General features: G+C 35.9%; 1 protein-coding gene across 2 annotated transcripts in view; it reads right to left on the bottom strand.

Moving 5' to 3' along the window:
• The window catches only part of LOC149796705 (uncharacterized), a 170,051-nt gene that overhangs the window by 30,097 nt on the left and 117,742 nt on the right, over positions 1–22,212 (bottom strand). For both annotated transcript variants that reach the window (XM_089961333.1, XM_089961335.1), the window contains one exon: positions 309–370. In XM_089961333.1, coding sequence (XP_089817459.1) covers positions 309–370 — 62 coding nt within the window. The remainder of the gene's footprint in view (positions 1–308; positions 371–22,212) is intronic.

Below are 22,212 nucleotides of genomic sequence, written 5' to 3'. Positions count from 1 at the left end.
ATTTAAGAACTGCACTAGCCAGTAGAGTATATTTAAACAGTCATAAAAAAGAGCTAGTTGAGAAATGCAGTCTTTATAAAATTTATTGAGCCACTCGATTAAGTTAACATATATTCATTAATTGAATAAATTTAAATATTGTTCAACCAAGTCAACTTCCTTATATAAGAAGATGTAACCTGTTACAATTTGACTATAGGTGACTATTAAAACACACAAATACAGCATTTCATAGTCAACAGCTAAGCTTTGCCAAAGAAGACTATGTAAAATAGAAAAGGTGTGGAGAGAGAGAGAGAGAGACTTACCCCAAATTTTTCACCGGCTTGGATTTCAGTAGGTTGCTTCTTGCCTTCGGGTTTCTCGACCACTAAAATATAGTAGGGGTTTTGAAATTTATGATGAGATGATGAAGATGTATGTTTTGTTCATTTCAGAATATTATCAATTTTCACACCGACAGTAGATTTGAACCGTAACGGACAGTACGCAGTGAAAAAGAACTGTATGAACTATTATTGACTGAATACAAAGCGATAGATTTGAGAGGTGCATTATTAAGTATGAATTGACGGTAATATTCGCTCTGTACATGTGCAATCGCTCACGACGGTTATCGCAGTATTCACCGAGCAATTCACGCAGTAAACGTATGGCAACTGCAGATGATAAATTTCACGACGTATAATCTAACGTAGTTTTTTGGTAATTAGTATAACTCGCTATATAATGGCGTCATTTTCTTTAAGCTTGTATGCATACATACATGATGAACAGCAGAGGTCCACATTGTGATACTTTGTTTGACATTGTTAACTGTCATATTCGCGTTTCAATCTTTCAACAAAACAACAACAATAAACCCGACCAATGATCAATATCGTTGGAGCCCTGAGTATAAATACGTCGACCTTAGTTTTCAGATATGTTGCTCTGGTATGGAACATACGACAAGGTGTTATCATTGTTGTTGTTGTTATCTTTGCTCTTAATTTGATCATGTTTTTGGTGGTATCCTTCTTCTTCTTCTTGTAGTATTACTGTTCATGCCTTATAATTGTGGGACTTTAATCAAATGCCTTCGGTTCCCTATTGTTTAACTTTGTGCACAAAATTAGTACACGATCTGCTGATTAGGTAGTATCATACCTTTGAGACTATCTACAAAGAGTTTAAAGCACAATAAATGTGAAGCTATCTTTTGTGATTTAAACCTATCTGCAACAAAAATATTATAAGGTGGCGGGATGTTTTAAGTAAATAAGTGGTTAAATTATTGAACAATACGATCCATTTATCAAGCAATTAATCCAACATTCTTCTTCAAACATCTGATTGCATGAAGAATTATTTTACCTGTAGAATGACATCTTAACTGATACCAACAAGATCTAGAAGCGTTTGAGTTTTGCTTAAAGTAATCGATTATTGTAAACATGGACTAGTAACGCAGGGTTTAGCTTTTCATAAAGACATTGCTACATGCGACCAATGAGTTCATTGTAAGATTGGATGCATTTTCTCTTAGCAACTAGTATTGTGCAGTCGGGCGATATTCATATATCGTCTATCTAAAATCATATATCTTCAAGTTTCATGCTTTGCGAGGTTGTTGAAATCAAGATCTTTTTAAAACATCTCAAATGTTAACTGTAACAAATCTCACGTAATTATAATCAATAAATATAATCGTCATTTTTCAAGTAAATGAACCGTGATTTTAATTCCTTTAAAACCTTAATTTTGGACTACGCTTAGCAGACATTGCATTATACTCACTTACTAACATTTAAGATAATACTTCAAAGAATGAGCTAAAAGTAATAAAAAGTATTCAATTAAACTGTAAAGAATATTTAGTTTAATTAATAACTTGGCCCTGAATGAGTAATTGAATTTCTGATATGGCTAAAAAAAATTGTATTTGAGATTGTATTTATTACATTTGAAAGGAAATGGCCTTAGAATGGCCTTAGATCTATCATAGTTTCCATGCATGGATAAAACTTTGAATGATCAAGCAAAGTTTGAGGCATAGAACTCTTTCTTTAGAAATCAAGATCTTTAATACTTGCAGCAAAAGGCTGTTGTAAATTCAACCCATTATTAAATAGATAAGATTTATGATACACTGACTGACATAAGCAGATTTCGCCTGCAGAGCAATATAAATATCTCTATATTTACATGGTATGTGCATATGTCACAATAATGCTCATCGCAAAACAAAAAAATATTTGAACACAATTTCTATATACGCCGTAACATCCTTAAAATGTCATTTATCTAGAAACAGTAGAGACGTTAAATCTAATTTTATTACAATACAGTATAAACATGGTTGGTAATGTTCGGCCTGGATGGAGATATACTTTAAATTAAATTTCTGTACGAGCGTTTTTGGTGTAAATTATGGTCTTTACGTTGCAGCAAAAATGTTGCTAGAGAATTTTATTCTCTCAAGTTCGTATTTTCAATGTATTTTCTCCTCTTTAAGCGTCAGTGCTGCTAGCATGTTTTCTTGTTATAGTTTATTACTGATAGCTCTAATGTAGTTTAATCCCTCTGATACTGATAGCATTTTTCTCTTTACGATATATCATTCATACTGATAGTGTAGTTTATTGCCGTTCCGGATTCTCTCATTTCAGCCACCCCTTAATCGGAAAAGCTCATCATTCCTGTCGACTTCGACGCTAGAGGTGGGACTGACTACCAGACCTGGAAAGAAGTTGTCGGAAGGCATGGCGTCGGCACGTTCAAAAGCAACGGACTCCTGCTGTTCAAGATGTGCACCGCACATGATCTCGTCATAAACACAACATTGTTCCGCTATCTACTCGTAAAAAGACGTCATGGATGCGCCCCTGCTCAAAGCATCGACTACGGGAACATGGATAAAGGACAGAAAGGACTTACAAGTGACGTAGACCGTGCGTGGTACTGTTTGTTGGATGGACCACAGGCCAATTGTATCCAAGTTCGATTTTCATATCCAGCGAAAGAGACGTCACCAAGGGAGAAAGACTTTAAAAGGACTAAACGTCTCGAAGCTTAAACATAGTTCAATCGCCGAAAACCTCTCAAGGATCCTGGAATTCAAATTAGAAGACCTGCAGATTGGCCTGGCAACTACGCACATTGTGCCTTTGTTGTAGACGCTGTCAACTCCACCGCCCTTTTACGTCTAAGATAAACGTCACGGAAGAGCCAGGACTGGTTCGATGAGAATGATTAGGAGATAAAGTCAATGCTCGCCTAGAAACTAAGGCCTAAATATAACCGTTCTGAACGACCGTTCCTCAGCCTCCAAGATGGCAACCTTCACTAGTATACGCAGTACAGTTCAGTGGAAGCTTCGAAAGATGCAGGACTCCTTTATCATCAGTGAAGCAGACGAGATTCAGTCCTATTTAGACAGAAACGACCCATAGTGTTACTACGACGCCCTAAAAGCTGTACACAGCCCCCAGTCCTCTAGTTCCTCTCCCTTCCTCCGTGCAGATGGGATCTCACCGCTTACTGACAAGGCTAAGATCCTAAAGCGATGACAATAAATATTTTCAATGACACACTCAGCTGTCCATCACCCATCAACGATGAAGCCATGGAACGCTTGCCACATGTGGAAATTAATGCTGAATTGGACAGTCCGCCCACAGACCTCTTCCATGAAATATGGAATGATGGAGTGGTCCTACAGGAATTTAAAGAAGTCTACATAGTCCATCTCTACAAGCGAATAGGCAACCGTCGGTTCTGCGACAATAGCAGAGGAATCTCTCTCCTGTAAATCGCTGACAAGATACTTTCTCGCGTCCTGCTTTATCGTCTCATTCACCATCTTGAGCAGGGTCTACTCCCAGAAAGCCAGTGTGGTTTCCGCGCAGATAAGATGGAAAGACGAAATTACTGATATCGAGGTCCCCATGAGGGCCTGCATCCCATCTGTCTTCACGTTGCTCAAGAGGGGCCAATATAAATGGGTAGGACACATCATGCGCATGCCCGAAGAACGGATTCCAAAACAGCTGCTCTAAGACAAACCCTGCGAGGGAAAATGCGCTGCTAGAGGAAAAAAAAGGAAGCGCTCTAACGACTCACTGAAGGTGCCCTTGAAAATCCTGCATATCAACAGTGCATCATGTGAGATCCTTGTACAAGACCATCCCTTCTGGTGCAGGAAGATCACATCTGGCACCCACGCAGCAGAACAACAGAAAATTGCTGAGGCACAGAGAAAACGTAAAGCCAGAGCTGCTAATATATCACGTTCTGTAGCAACCTTTGCGTGCTCCACATGCGGAAGACACTTCTGTACTCGCATTAGCCTCAATAGTCATCTCCTTACACACCGTTTAACAACAGATAACTGAAGCTGTGGTCATTATCGACACAGATGGACACACATTCGATTCCCGTTACGGTATATCAATGATACTGATTGTATAGTCAATTCCCGTTACGGTATATTATTAATATTGATAGCGTTGTTAATTCCCGTTAAGGTACATCATTAATATTGATAGAGTAGTTAATTCCAGTCATGGTAGATCATTTATATTGATAGTGTAGTTAATCCTTGTTAAGGTACATCATGATATTGATGGTGTAGTTAATTGCCGTTACGCTGTGTCATGATATTGATAATGTATTTAATTCCCGTTACGTTACATCATGATATTGATAGTGTAGTTAATTCCCGTTTAGGTTACATCGTGATATTGATAATGTAGTTAATTCCCATTACGGTTCATCATGATATTGATAGTGTAGTTAATTCCAATTACGGTACATCGTGATATTGATAGTGTAGTTAATTCTAGTTCAGGTACATCGTGATATTGATAGTGTAGTTAATTCCCGTTACGGTACATCGTGATATTGATAGTGTAGTTAATTCTAGTTCAGGTACATCGTGATATTGATAGTGTAGTTAATTCCCGTTACGGTACATCGTGATATTAATGGTGTAGTTAATTCTCGTTACGGTTCATCATGATATTGATAGTGTAGTTAATTCCCGTTACGGTACATCATGATATTGATAGTGTAGTTAATTCCAATTACGGTACATCATGATATTGATAGTGTAGTTAATTCTAGTTCAGGTACATCGTGATATTGATAGTGTAGTTAATTCCCGTTACGGTACATCGTGATATTAATGGTGTAGTTAATTCTCGTTACGGTTCATCATGATATTGATAGTGTAGTTAATTCCCGTTACGGTACATCGTGATATTGATAGTGTAGTTAATTCTCGTTACGGTTCATCATGATATTGATATAGTAGTCAATTCCCGTTACGGTTCATCATGGTATTGATAGTGTAGTTAATTCCCGTTACGGTTCATCATGATATTGATAGTGTAGTTAATTCCCGTTACGGATCATCATGGTATTGATAGTGTAGTCAATTCCCGTTACGGTACATCATGATATTGATAGTGTAGTTAATTCCCGTTACGGTACATCATGATATTGATAGTGTAGTTAATTCCCGTTACGGTTCATCATAGTATTGATAGTGTAGTTAATTCCCGTTACGGTTCATCATGGTATTGATAGTGTAGTTAATTCCCGTTACGGTTCATCATGGTATTGAATAGTGTAGTTAATTCCCGTTACGGTTCATCATGATATTGATAGTGTAGTCAATTCCCGTTACGGTTCATCATGGTATTGATAGTGTAGTTAATTCCCGTTACGGTTCATCATGATATTGATAGTGTAGTCAATTCCCGTTACGGTTCATCATGGTATTGAATAGTGTAATTTATACACTTTATGTTGTATCATTGAAATTGCAAGTGTAAATTATTCGTTTACGTTGTGTCATTGGTATTTATAAGGTAGATTATTGCTGTTACTATAATTCATTGATGTTTCTAGCATAATTTACTCCCGTTACTATGTATTATTGACAGTTCTAGTGTAGTTTACTCCCGTTACGTTGTGTTATTAATATGTATAGTGTAGTTTGCTCCCGTTACGTTTTATTATCAATATTTTTAATGTAGTTTCCTTCCTTTACGGTTCAATGCCAATATTTCTGGTGGCGTTTATTCTCTTTGTGTTCGGTGTACAACAATTCTAAGCAGTACAGACCACCAGCGTATATACTGTTAAATAATTGATCTGAATAGTCATGGAATAGCAGAATATTATTGAGATAATTTTTTCATTTGCTTATGGCAGTACTCTTCCGAAGGATTGTCAATTTATCCATCTGAAAAGATGTCATATATGAGCACAAATAATGACGGCAATTATTATTATAATGGTTCCTTATTCAGAGTATAAATATCTTGAGTTCGAAATGTTCGGTAATGTCACACTGCCTTCATCAGCAACTACTGTTGATCACGTGACTTATATAGTCACGTGATAAGAGCAGACTGGTGTAAATCTCTGGTAACCTCCGCTATGTTATTTTAATTACCTCTTTCACTTTCATTTTCAATGCGTGTTCTCAGATGTGATGAAGTTGGTCTGATTGGGAATCATGGAATGTCTCTTTTTGTTACAATGTTCTTTTCTTACAGAAGACTCTCTCGTGGTGATTTCCTTAATCCTTGTTTTTAACACTCTGCCTATTTCATCAATATAGCCATTCTCACAATCGCTACATTTGATATAATAAATCACGCCACATTTTTGCAGATTTTCTGTTTTGTCCTTCACACGTTTAAGTTGTTCTCTTAAAGAATTGTATGTTTAGTGATATATATTTAATCACATGTTGTCTAATATTCTAGCTATGACTTCTGGTATACCGCAGATGTGTGGTATACCGATGTTGGTTTTATCTGGGGCACTGTAAGTTTTATTTGGTGTTGTTCTCTGCTTCACTGGGATTTAAAAGTCCAGTCTGGATAGCTATTTATTTGTAGTGCATAGCATGCACTGATTCTTGAATTCGAGCTGTCTCATCACTAACTAGTGAGTTAGCTCCGTGCAATAAATAGCTCACGACTGACCTCTTATGACCCGGATGATGATTCAAAACAAAAAAAATGTACGGTTCTGGTCTGTGTGCACTGGTTTTCTATACACAACAACTTTGGTTGATCCACCATAATTTGTGTCTATACACGTGTCCAAGAACGGTAGTTTGGCCCCTTCTTTTTGTTCCGAAGTGAACTGAATATGTGGATCAATAGAGTTGAGATGATTGGAGAACTCCTGCACATGGTACTCAAGGAGCTCATTCCATATATCTAAACCATATAGATGATGGGTTTCTGGCCGATTCCAGGGCCTTTTTCTTAAAATACATCATGTATAAATTGACAACTATTGGTGAGACTTGGGACCTCATTGCTGCTCCCTGTTTCCGTTGGTAAAAATTCCAATTATAGATAAAATATGTGCTGTCCAAAGTTGTCTTAATAAGGTGTAGTTATGTTCAACAGGAGGTCCCATCGAGATTTCCTAGTATTGTCTGCTTCTAATATTTGTCTGATCACACCCGTAGCTTTATCCATTGGGATGCTGGTGAAAAGTGCTGGTACATTATATAAGACCATTTGTGTACATGGTGGTGCCTCTAGTACCCTGATCGTTTGGACAAAGCGTACGCTGTTGATGATATGGTCTGTACCACTAGAGGTCCAATGACAGAAGTTAGATATTTGGTCAAAGCATACAGTAAACTGCCCAAACTATTGGTCGCAATGTGGCATCCTTCTTGTGGTTTTAGGTAACCATACAGCTTCAGGATGCTTTCAGCAGTGGGTTAGATACACTGGTACAATGCGTCAGATTTAATTAAGTCTTTCTTCCATTGTTTTAACTTGTTAATCAGTTTTGTTTATTACTGATATTGTCGGGTCTCTCTTTAATTTATGACATGTGTCTATGTCGTAAACCAAGAGTTATATTTTCTTCACATAATCGTATTGAGTAATGTTGTGGTGCGTCCTTTGTCGACTGGTATGATCACTATGTTTTACCATTTGCTAAGTCCCATATGACCACTCTCTCATGGATAGTTATATTAATTCGGGGGAGATGGTACTTTTCTTTAGAAATCGTACAGTCGCACCCCTCAGACTATCTGCTATCGAGTGATCTGCAATTTGATTACACGCCGATCAACAGTACTCACTGATGAAGGCAATGTGGTGTTACCGAATATTTCGACCTCTAAGATAGTTGTGCCCTGAATAAAAGAAAATTCTAATAATCATGAAATATCCAGAGCAAGGATGCATACTGGTGAGTGTTCCGTAAAGGTAGAAAACGCAAAAAGCAGCCTTTATATTTGATTTTTATTTTTGTTGATAAATGAAACATTTAAAACCATGCTGGCTATATCATACCAAGGAAATGTGACCTATGGAACTCTAACGATGGGTGGTCTGGGCGGACCTTTGGACTACGAGTACAATTCTTTACCAACTGAGCCGTTCTACTGCGATATGTGGTCAAAGTTTAATTGCCGTTTTTTAATTATATATAGCCAAATTTCTATTGTCACTTTCTTGCTATATATAGTCAAAGTTATTTGTCACTCGGAAATCATTTTGTAATATTAGGTATATATTTATCTAATTTATATTTGATTTAATTTAATTGTTTGTAAGTTTTAAACTCTTTTTATTTTTAACTTCATTACATGTCAAAATAATATAATTTTGTTTACTAGGAGTTTCAATTTTTTTCAGAAAATAGTTTGACCTTGACTGTTCAGTTGTAAACACCTAAAGCTGACCTAGTTCCCGACCTTGATTAAGAAATCGTTGAGATAAGTAAACAACTTTTTAAAAATATTATTCTTGGAGTAAAATGATTGGTTTTTATCAAGGTCATACTGGGGCTATATGATACTTTTATATGTAAACAGCCTCCATTTCGAAATTCTGGGTTTTCCGAAATCTCGGATTAGTTAGTTTTAATAATGATGCTGAGAGAGAGAGAGAGAGAGAGAGAGAGAGAGAGAGAGAGAGAGAGAGAGAGAAAGAGAGAGAGAGAGAGAGAGATCAGTTGGGCTTCTAAACACTAGGACGTAAAGGTATTTTTTTTGTTGTGTCATTTTGGAGTTATATTTTAATTTTTATTCGAATATTTGGATTCGAAAGGATTCATTATTTTTCCACGAAATATTTGAGTGCTCATACGTAAATCTTGGACAAAGACATTTCATTAAATTTTATTTGGAAATTCAAACACCGTATTATTGTTTGTGAATAACACAGAACTGTAAAACTTGCAACACAATAAGGGCTACATTATTCGTCATCGCCTTCAATTTTATATTTTTGCCGGGACTCAAACTTGAATTCTTTAGAACATTTCATTCCTAGGATTTCTAAAATTTAATTTGTGGATTATTCTTCGATTATTTTTGGATCTGATTCTTAAAAACTTAAATTCTTACCTTTCCATTTTTACAGTGTTTTCTCCGGGGAAATAAATTGTTTGTTATATTTTTCAAAGCCTGCTATTTTCACTCTTTCTTGTGGTACTGTTTATTCGAGCCTAAACACGTAACACAAGAATAAACAACAATCTCTGCAACAAAACAGTTCTTGGTAGCTCAGGTCAAATGTGTGGCACAGTTTTACAGGTATTCGCTATATCCGTTACGTGTTAGTATATCGTATTGCATTTTTTCTGGTATTAACATATTTTAGTTGGGAAAATAAATAGCTACCAGCATTCCAGACAATGAAGTAGATGTTCAACTTGATTTGCTCATAGTGTTGACGTTAAGAGATTTCCACCCATTAATCATAATGCATCACTAAATATGCTTAAGGAATAGAGCTCGTCGGTAATTTTATAAACATTTAGTTGCGTATGTTTATTTTCACAAATTTTCTGATGAGAACATATCTTTAGGTTTTGCAAAGAAGATATGCTAACACCAGTTACCATTAACATCCGTTACCAAAAATAAGACTAGATCTCAGATTAATTTATCAATAGAAGACACGCTAACAAGAGACTCGACCTCAAATTAATTTATCATTACAAAACAGGATAATAGCAGTTACCATTAACATCCCTTACAACAACGGACTAGATCTCAAACTAATTTGTCGTTAGAAGGCATGCTATCTCTCTCTCTCTCTCTCTCTCTCTCTCTCTCTCTGATTTGGATTTTTAATGTAGCGTTAACAATTTTTCAGCCCTATAGCTAAGATGTATGCCTGCAGCGTTGCAGTTTATGGTAATATCTCGCACTTTGGCATCATGCAGCATATATATAAGATCCTGTCCCAACCAGTCACATTATCCTGACACAAGGCTGACCAGTCCTAACACTAACCTCTTAATGCTGAGCGGCAAGCAAGGCAGATGCTAATAAAATTTAATAAGTCTTTGGTTTACACATCGGCTGGGGTTCGAAACTCGCAATGTCCCGCATACGAAGCGGAAGCTCTAACTATTTAGACCAGACCTCCAGCTGTAGCTCATAGATAAAGATCATAGTAACCAACAAAAAAAAAAAAATAAAAAAAAATAAATCAACACGCATACAAACGTAGTGCCCGACTCACCCATCGTGTACCTGCAACATTCTTAAGATTACGGATCAAAGGTTTTAATATAAGACATTAAAAATCACTATGCGAAAATTAATTTTGAAATGGTTTCAGTTATGAAGTAAATAGATTTGAACAATAATTATGTATTTTTCTAATAAATTAAAGCCGATTTGCAATTTCACTTAATGTTTTCATCCATTTAAAACACCAATCAGTGAACTTTTACACTGAAGGATTGTTTTGATAACCTATCGCTGAATTTCGAAGTGTTAAGAAAATTTTGCTCGCTAGTCGTGTGTTGGGAAATGACTTCAGACGTTCAATTACAAATAGCGATATCATGTACCCAAGCGAAGTACGATTTGACCATGTACATATAATGATTCATCATGTACCCTTGTATCGTATGATTTGGTTATGTACATATAGGAAATTATAATAGCTTGAGTGGCTATATGTCAACAACCCGAACTTTTATATTTCCTAGTTATGGTTATATTTATTATCATTACCATCTGAGTCCACTTTATGTAAAAATAAATTGGCGGTAATTCCATCTTGTAATCCCTTGTGTATTTTGCTTTTAGTCCTTCATGTTCCATGTAAGCGCTGATTCAATCAGGACGCACACTTTATTAGCACTATTGATTTATTTTGTGTGTATGGGATTTTAGATTGTAAACGAATAGAAAAACTCTATACCTGGACCTATAATCAAATTTTTTTTTTATAAAAAGGATCTTACATTAGGACATTTTCTTTCTAAGGCAAGCTTGAAAACTAAGACGATAATGGCCAACAAATATATACTAAAGGCTGATTATTTTGGTCGCTGACGTTAAAAAAAATTGATCATCGGTACACCACAAGATCCTAAAATCTAGTTGCATAAATAAATATCTATGAAATCATTTTTGTTTTCCTGTAGTCAGTATACACGAATTAACAAAAGTACAAGATGCCATTCCAGTACTCCGTACCTTGCAATGTGCTCGTAGGTACCTATCATTTTGGAAGGCAGATTACTACCATAAATGTAACAATGTGTATATGTGCTTACCAGAAAATATTTAATTTAGATGAACATGCTGAGTAAAAAGCAACAACTAATTATAAAGCATGAACAGCCTGATTGATTGTAAATATGTAATTAATATAAAAGTATTATAGATTGAAAGAGTGGTTACGATCATTTTCTCTGCTTACTCGAATGTGTGTTGTGTGTGGGGGGAGACATACATTTACACTTAATCCTTTTATTCTGCATGTATAGTAATGTTTTCCTGTTCTCAAAGGAGAAAAAAAGAATTCAGTTTGAAACAACATTACTAAAGAAATGTGAATCTACGAAACTGTGCATTATATAATTCGTCGGACCTTTTTATAAACCTGGCCCATTTCCATAAAAAGATCAAAGACCGATCTTTTCCTAGTCTTACAATATTTATAACACGTAATGTAATGCAAAATATATATTTTGCGTCTTTTGCCACTAAGAAAGACTGGCTCATTAGCATCGTATTGTATAAAGCAGGAACGTTATCAAAACCTTCATGTCTTTTTTAAAACTGATCTTTGGCATGAAACTAAATATCATCGTTTGGGTGAATAAAATATATGCAATTTATAATTTCATATTTATCTATATTCTCATGATGAACAAAATGATGCTGCGGGTTTAAAAAAGTTCAATACCCAAGATTCCAAAGAAGAAATCCATTTTGAAAGAGACTTAATTTGCAAATATTGATTAAAATTAGTTGAGTACTCTTTACATAATAAATGCATACTGTTTCGACGATAATAAATATATCTCAATTTTGCAGCATAAAGGAATTCTTGTTGATCGTTCTAGCACAAGAAAATACTCACGTTGGTAGAATTTACATCCAGAAGTGTATAAATGGAATATATATTCAGAACTCGCAAGATTTATTTGCTGTATATAGTCCGTAGATGAAAAGTATATCCCAGTTGTGACTGACGTATTGGCACATGTTTTATATAAAAGAAACGCATGCACGATGAAGGTGACCTTCTGTTTGGAAAAATGCTCTTTGAATAGGGTCTTCTTCTCTCACACAATTTTACATTTGTCTTAACTATTCAGAATAATATACTTCAATGGGATCAGTGATACATGATCCAATTGCTTCTCACAATCATCCCGGATGTTCCATAAATCATACGTAATAACGCCAATGAAATATACACTGTCAGGCCTTACATATCTAGATAACAGTAATGAACGATTGAATAACATAACTGTGACGGGCATAGTTGATCGGCAGCTACCAGAAATGCCCAGAAGAATATTCATTGACCGTAGGTATCCACGCATCGGCCCATCAATGAGAATGAAGTCCTTAATGCAGTTCTTTCCAAAACTTAATATATTTACAATATTTGCAGCACTCCATAAGCTTCATTATTCATAAACTTTAAGAAACATTTTACTGTATGCAAGGAAATTGTAGGTCTGAGTATCTCCTGCGTCCTTTAGGGACCGTCTATTTATAATATAATTTGTTTCCTGTGGTTGATTTATCTTATTGTAAGGGATTGGTGGTGACTGAGGGGTGCAACAGTTGCAGGTTAGATGCGATTAAGAACAAATAGTTAAAGACCATTTGGCAACATATTTAAAAACATTCAGGTCTGAATTGCCTAGAAGCAAAAAGAGAATTAAAAATGTTTTAAAAATTGGTCATTCATATAATTTTAATGAAATCTTTAAGACCAAAATATTTTCCGAATAAAATATATAATATTTTTTCCGAATTGTATGCATTCTGCATTGTGTAAGTGTTGCCCAATCTACAAATATTTCAAGTTCAACTAGAGAGCAAAGGTTTGTCGCACGTCTTACCTAGACCAGTTTAGTATTAGCCATCTGGAAGTTTAGAATCCTATCCTACACCTCCGCAAGCTCTGTACTATCGATGACTTGGTTATACTGGCTGAAATTCCACTGACCACTTCAGAAAATCTCTATATGAAATTCCGCATTTGAGTCGGATAAGACAAAATACACAGGATTTGTCAGTCAATGGTGAATCTATATCGATATGTGTTAAAATAAACCCGATTTCTGCAAAGACTCTACAGAGCTAAGATTTAGGTAAAGAAACCCCGCGCTATGATATACAAAGCGCGTTCCTTCAGTATTGTTCTCTGTACCTTTCCAATTTAAGCGCGACTTGTAGCACATAAATGAAATCCTACCAAGCTGTGGTACAAATTTACTGAAACTTTTATGAATAGCTCTATTCAGATATAAATATTAATAACGGTCCAGAAAATAGATCAATATCGATCAACGATTACATTGTTCGGATGTTGAGCCTAATTGTGCAATTAAGTGTTGAAAACTGATTGTCGATTTAGTTAGCTTTTCAATGTAGAACAAAGTGTCGTTATTCTGTATTAAACGCTATATGTTCGAGTGTGACCTAAAGAAAAGAATCTCTCTCTCTCTCTCTCTCTCTCTCTCTCTCTCTCTCTCTCTCTATATATATATATATATATATATATATATATATATATATATATATATATTCGCATTTCAAATAGAATTTGCTGAATTTACAGTTCACAAACTTGAAATATGCAGAGTGTTGCATTGGCTGTGCGGAACTACTTTATCTTTTTACAGGATGGATATGACCTTCATATGCTCAAACGAAAGATCAAACGGCCAGATCGTGTTGGTCATGCATACTGAATATAGTTAGTTTACACAGTTTGCTGTGCGCAAAATAGTGTGGTGTAAGATCGCTGCTTTTAGCATTCTAAGGACATAAATAGCAAAAGCAAACTAAACGGAGATTTTCAATCAGGAAAAAAAATATATCCAAACAACACGTGCAATACCGATGTCTGAGTACTGTTGAGGACAAAGGTGGCACGTGCCAATCTTTGTAAAACACTGGACAACAAATTTTTACAAAAGTCATGTTACTGAAATAAAATTAGTCAATTCTTATCAATTTTTATGTGCTGAACACGAATATGACAGTCAAATTGCAAAATTGGCTCTAGTTTTTTTGTAATCTGCAAGAAATTAATGTTTACATAACAAAACGCATTCCAATAGTAAAAGGTCAACTGTAATAGCCTACCTATAAAAAATCAAGTCATTGACTACATCTTAGATTTCTTCGCCTGTCTCTTGTACAGCTGTTCGGGAGCATCTCTGAGGAGTGTCCAGCAGTAGTCAGCCAGCATTGTAGTGGACCATTTTCCCTGGTATCTTTGTTCCATTGTTGCGATATCTTGATGAAAACGTTCGCCGTGTTCATCACTAACAATACCACAGTTGCTAGGAAAGAAATCCAAATGGGAATGAAGGAGGTGAATCTTTAGAGACATATTGCAGCCAAGTTTCTTATACTTCATCAACTTGTCTTCTACTAGTTCCTTATAGTTTTCTGCCCTAACATTTCCGAGGAAGTTTGTAGAAACTAGGCGAAAAGCATTCCATGCTTGTTTCGCGTCACCTTCCAGCAAGTTGTTGAACCGGTCATCTTTGAAAAGCTCTCGAATCTGAGGACCCACAAAAACTCCCTCTTTAATCTTTGCTTCGCTGAGTCGAGGGAATTTTTCATGCAGGTATCGGAATGCTGGCAAAGTCCGGTCAATGGCTTTCACGAAGTTCTTCATCAAACCTAGTTTGATGTGAAGGGGTGGTAGCAAGATTTTCTGAGCCTCAACCAGAGCTGGGTGTTGGATATTCTTCTCTCCAATAGCTACATTCTGCCTGTGAGTCCATTCCTTCCTCATGTAGTGCATTTCCCTTGCTCGGCTATCCCACTCGCATAAGAAACACATGTATTTTGTATATCCTTGCTGCAGTCCCATTAAAAGGGCAACTACCTTCAAATCACCACAGAGGTGCCAGCTGTACTTGTTATACTCAATGGAATTCAGTAGCTGCCTTAAGTTATCGTATGTCTCTTTCATGTGGACAGCATACGCTACTGGAATAGATGGAAGAATGTTTCCATTGTGCAAAAGCACAGCCTTGAGACTCAGTTTCGAAGAGTCCACAAATAGTCTCCATTCTTGTGGGTCATGAGTGATTTTTAAAGCATTCATGAGGCCCTCAATATCGGAACAGAATATCAGATTACTTTCCTTTCTGAAGAAAGGCTCCAATTGCTGGTGGCGCTTTCGATATGCAGTAATTGTGACATCTTCTTCTAGAAGATTCCATTGTTGGAGTCTTGATCCTAGCAATTCTGCCTTGTTCTTTGATAAGTCCAAATCACGAATCAGGTCATTTAGTTCTTCCTGTGTTATTCTGTGTGGGGTTGATGATGCACCACAGTGAAAATCTGGATCACTGCATGCTGATGGACCAGGAGAAGAACAGGTCGACTCACCTTTGTCTTCGTCAGATGAATCAAGAGAATATTCTGCTGGAGGTTCTGGAATAGGAAGTCCCTCACCATGTGGAACTGGTCTCAATGCAGACGGAATGTTTGGGTAGACTATTCTCGACTTCTTTCGCTTCGTTATTCCGCCGGAAAGAGGAGAAACCAAGCAGAAGTAACAGTCATTTAGGTGGTTGCTTGGCTCTCTCCACACCATTGGGACTGCAAATGGAATTGATGACCTTTTGCAATTCAACCACTGTGAAAGCTGTGTTGTACATGTAGCACAGCATATATGCGGAGCCCAAGGCTTGTCTTGGTCACCAACCTTGCATCCGAAGTAAAGATGATATGCCTTCTTCACTTGAGAATTGATACTTTTCTTCTGGTTGGCAAATGTCACTTCCCCACAAATATAGCAAAAATTGTCCGCGGTATTAACACACTTTCGAGGCATTACTGTTCTTTATTGTACGTAAATGGATAAAATAATAAGTTTTATGTAACAGTAGCTTGAACTGTCTCGCACAACGTCTAAAATATTTTAAATGCTGAACCTATCTGATTGGGCTTTATATAGTACACTGCTTACGTCAGCTTCAGCAGCCGCCTGGCATTAGTATAATAGGCCTACACATGTATAGTACACTGCTGACGTCAACTTACTTCAGCAGCCGCATGGCATTAGTATTGCATTGCATCAGAAAATGATGCAATCAACTGTGGATGATGTGAGCATGATGGTATTATGCAATGTTACATCATTATTCCGGATGTTGCTGCAGTCCTACTGGAGAAATTTACACAGTGAAACATAGAAAATGAGGTATATGAATATCTTCAAAACGAGAGCCAATACAAATTTTTCGCGGTTATATTCGTGTTCGGCACACCAAAATACTACAGATTAGGGCCTTTTCAAGTCAGTAATGATTTCACTGTTGACCAGTGAAACCGGTCTGGTCCTATATCAATGGTTTGTTGTTGTTGTTGTATGGTTTGACGCCATTTTTCAGCACAAGAGAGGCTATACATGGCGGCCAATATTCGAATGGTTTGTAAACTAAGTTGATAATGGTGGAATTGTTGATAAACTTGATCTGAGGTTAAAAATAGATTTGTTAATCTATTAAATCTTTTATTCTTCTGCTTACTTATTATAAATAATTGTAATAGAACAACAAATGTGGCTTTTAATTATTTATATAGTGTCCCACAATATGCAAGCCATTTCATATCGATCGATTTTGTTTAACATGCAACTGAATAATTTTGACCGGATTAAGGGTAACGGATACAATATGGATTAAATAGCCTTGAGATCGCTCAATCCAGCACTGATCGTTAAGAAGGTGGGGTAGGGATATACAAGTACATTTGTTTTCTTCAAAGATGACTGTTAGTCTCACAGCGAAAAGATGTCTAAAGCTACGGTGATTTTAGGAGTGTAAAGATATTATTTTATGTCTAAAAACACAACGAGAAGCTTATTGAAGCTTAGTGACTCAAACTCGACTCCATTAGTGACTCAAACTCGACCCCATTAGTGACTCAAACTCGACTCCATTAATACAATCTGGAATTTACGTGTATACATTCTGTAATATACATATATCTGGCTGCACACGTTGACAAACAAGTGAGGTAAACCGTTGTTGGCTTCTTCGTACAGGCAACTGAGGTGAAGTAAATGGTAATACACATCAGAGAAACTGGACTAGTACAAACACGCTGATACAATATTGACATTTCAAATTTTAATCAGAATTCTGTCATAAACTTTAGAATATTGACAAGAGGGTGAATTATGTCCTTCTATTAAAATGCCCACATCGCGTGCCTCCATTAATTTACTTTGCTGGTGTCTCTTTTGATCTGTTTCGAAGTATAAGCGATACAACTGAACTACGATCGGAACAAAAATAATATTATATTCCCACTTTTATAAGAGGATCTGTTCAAATATGAAAACAATTGACCAGGCAAGGAAACTTGATTTGTAAAGATATATATTTTCATATATATTTAAGATAAATATACAAAAGTTTTTTTTTGTTCTGAGTCTGCATATATAACGAGTTTGATATAGTGTAAAAATACGACAAGGCCGTAGACCGATACATATTCGTATTCCTGACTCAAAACAGAACAGGAATGAGGTTTTGTATTTCATTACATGTCCCGTCATTTAAACTTTCCAATACTTTGTATCAATTAAGTATAAATGGGGAGTGAAAAAAAAAATCATGGATAACAAAAGGTTTATTCAATGTACTGAATGAAGCACATTGACAAACGTCAGTGAAAAGCTACAATATATAGTTCCATTCTGGCTGTGCGATACGATTTGATATGGAACAACAGATTAATCACGTAAGACTAAACGGTAGTGTAAAAATGATCGTGTTCAAATTATCATAATATGAACAAATGCTCTGTACTGTTAGGCTCAATGAAATCTCAGTTTGGTTTCCTACTTTTTATACAAGAACATTTGCATGGCTGTATATGCTAGAACTTCGGGATGCGGAGGGGGTGGATGTATCCCAGTAATTCGACTATATTCTACATACTAAATCACAGTCAGGATTTGTCAGTAAACTAGTCCTATGTATCTTCCACAGAGACAACTTAAATTTTTAGAAAAGGGAATACCTCCACCCAGCTCTGCCCCCACTGTCAGCTCCTTTCACATATTCATGTTCCCAAAAGTTAGCCTTCCCAATTTAAACATGTTTCCGACCCGCAGGGTATGTAATGAAGAATTTCAATAATTTCTTTAACAGAAGGCAGTATTATGCTCATTCATTTTGACACATATTAGTTAAATGAAATAAATAAAAAAAAACAACCAGGCAGATTTAAACAGACATGGCTGAGGTACTGTATATACTATAAGTCGTGTCCAGCTGCAAATTGCATACACCCAGATAGGTCTTAGGATATGCGCCAGCATATCTGGGTCAATGCAGTCTGTTAAGAGCAAGCAGCAAAAAAAAAACCTGCATACACCCAGATATGTCATAGGATATACGCCAGCATTTCTGGGTCAATGCAGTCTGTTAAGAGTAAGCAGTAAAACAAACTGCATACACCCAGATATGTCATAGGATATACGCCAGCATATCTGGGTCAATGCAGTCTGTTAAGAGTAAGCAGTAAAACAAACTGCATACACCCAGATATGTCATAGGATATACGCCAGCATATCTGGATCAATGAAGTTTGTTAAGAGCAAGCTGTAAAATAAACTGCATACACACATATGTGTCATAGGATATGCGCCAGCATGTCTGGGTCAATGCAGTTTGTTAAGACTAAGCAGTAAAACAAACTGCATACACCCATATATGTCATAGGATATGCGTCAGCATATCTGGGTCTATGCAGTTTGTTAAGAGTAAGCAATAAAACAAACTGCATACACCCAGATATGTCATAGGATATGCGCCAGCATATCTGGGTCAATGCAGTTTGTTAAGAGTAAGCAGTAAAACAAACTGCATAAACCGTGATCTTCCAGCGCATTATGTGGAGGCAAATCATGATCTATATTGTCTTCAGTTGGGCTCCACTTAGAAAGTATATACGGTACGACAAGAGAATTAACTAAGCTTCGTCTTTTTTCTGCCTCTGGTTGTGAAATTGACTAGAAGTAGACGCCTGACTTGTCAATCGTATTTCTAATTTCTCTTTTTTATTTTTGCTTACGCTTAACGATTTGATAATTAGATATCACAGATCTGAAAAATGACCCTGATTACAACAGCACTTGTTACTTTTGCTTGTTAATGTAACAGTACGGATAATGTCATTCTGTGCATGTGTACATAATCAAGTACTCAAAGTCCTCGTATATCGTAATATCAATTAGCGTCCACGGAAATTATCTTTAATATTGGTATGTTCTGAGTAGTAGCAAAGCCGGTAAAATGTAATATTCCTTTTTCCCCAGTTTGAATATTTTCATTTTTATCTTATAATCACTACTTACCTCACCTAGATTTAAATTACAATTTTCAGAATGTTTTATATCATTGTGTAATATATAATTCATATACGGTTCAGGTAGCAAACAAAAATGAATGTGTACAAAATTTTACTCATAAATCTGATTTCAAGACATATTTGAGCTTTTAGAATACTAAACAATGTTGCATTTTATATTTTTATATTTAGGATACAAACCAAACAAAGAAACACTACCAGTAACAGCATCCACATTATAATTTTGTCCAACGAACAGCTCGAATTTTCGATATGAAAATAATATCATATACAACGTAAGATTTACATTTTATACCATGAATGAGTCTATTTGATTGTTGATATCACTAAAAAATCAGGATTACAGTTACACCACTAGATTATCAGACTCCAAATGGTGATAACCTACATTATAAAATGATCGTACTCTCCAATAACATTCTGCGAACATGGAGGGAAAGCTCAGGGGCAATCCAGTTTTTCTTGCATTGCAGTATACTTGCATTTGATCCTAATTTCAACTAGCCCGACCACTATCACGTAATAGTACTTTTGCGTTTTTTAACTACCAATTTTTCTGCGATAATTTATTAGGTGTAAGCGGACATATTCTAAAACAACGATATTGAATAATTGGTGCAGCATCACGAAGTATCAACAGTAATGCCAGATAAATGAGCTGCCTGCTTGAATTGACCATAAAATTCCAAGGTAATTTTTTGTTGTCCCTGTTTACAAACTCCATCACTGGAAATAACATTAAGAAGTTAGTATTATGACTGGTCGGCCTGGTGTCAGGAAAATGTTACATGTTATATAGAGTGTCTTGAACAATTGCGGACAATAACAACAGTCAAGTATCAGTGATCCGATTGCATGTTAACTCAATCCATATGAAATATAAACCAACAGTTTACAGTCGAGCGGATTATATCAGAGCATTGCCACTTTCCTTGTATACCAATGCAAACTTTGTACATTATGAAATAAGACCGGAAAGCCTGTGATGTTCACAATCGAAAATGAACAACATTTTAACTCAGATAGTAATCATTATATCTGTGTGCAAAAAAATAATTGAAGACAGTGTTCCAGACAGCAAAATCCACACAAAAGGGTACGTGACCACGATAACTCCACAGACAAGTACAGAGGTCCAACATATGAAAATGTAACTTGAATTACAAATGTTCAAAATACACATGATTGATCATGTGTAACCTGTTCAGCTATGACAGTCACTTTTCCATTACAAATTTGATTAAAATGATACCGATGACGATGAAAGAAGCCACAATGTACAATAACGAAATATATATTGCCTTCAATAATGATTTCAGAGCTGATATAGTTATGAAATAAGGATAATAAGTAATAGTTACAAAGGCAATACTGTTTGCAGATAACTTTAGGTTCATGGAGCAATCTGCAAAACATGTGGCTAAAACGGAAGTGATGAAAACTTCACAGACACTAAATAACTTTATAGAAATAACACCTAAACATTTGAAGAAAGATACATGGTGTGGGACGTTTTAACAAAACATATATAACGCCCAAACAAACATTTTTACGCATCACTGAATAATTCAGTTTATCCAATGACTATATGTATGTTCAGAAAGTCATGGAACATTTTAGCGTGCAAACACTAAGACTCAGAGATGTTCGGTACTTTTGCTTAAAGACAGATGCATATATATTGTTTGATATTTTTTAGGAGTTTGCGAATGACTTTGTGAAAAATACAATGTATGTATTAGCGTTAAGAACATCTCAGCGAAATCATAGCGATGTGGTGCCAATTAAAAGTAAAATTATAAAACTGCTCACAAGATGAAGTGCACGAATTTTTGTGGAAAATATATTCTTTAAAATGAATATAAATATGAAGCATAATAATATAAAACACAAAAGGCTAAAGTGTTAAAATTCTGTAAAAGGTATATAACATGCCAGAATATACTCACTACTCCACTGCTCCTGAATGAGCTCGTGGAGTAAGTTTAAAGACATTAGGGGTAGAGCTGGAATTTGTTAACAGGTATGATGTGCTGATGACAATTGTGAGCGGAATAAAGGGTGCAAGAAACATGATATCAAATAGATATGGTGAAGCAAGTCAGCTGGATAACGAAAATCAAGCAAACAGAATGGTTAGTACAAATGACAAAGGCATTCACAATTTAGGTAGACGCTAACAATACTTGAGCGTTGGCCTTATGCCAAGATAGTACGGAAAACAAGGTATATGGGCAACTGATGAACAGATTCAGTGAGTACAAGATAATTCGCTCGAATACGATTGTGATTCTGGGTGCTTTTAAAAGTGGAAATGGATATTCTGTTAT

This window comes from Sinohyriopsis cumingii, chromosome 6, assembly GCF_028554795.1.
Source record: "Sinohyriopsis cumingii isolate HCF-2022 chromosome 6, ASM2855479v2, whole genome shotgun sequence".
Lineage (NCBI taxonomy): Eukaryota > Metazoa > Mollusca > Bivalvia > Unionida > Unionidae > Sinohyriopsis > Sinohyriopsis cumingii.
Note: the sequence above shows the minus strand (reverse complement) of the source record. Positions and strands in the feature narration are given on the sequence as shown.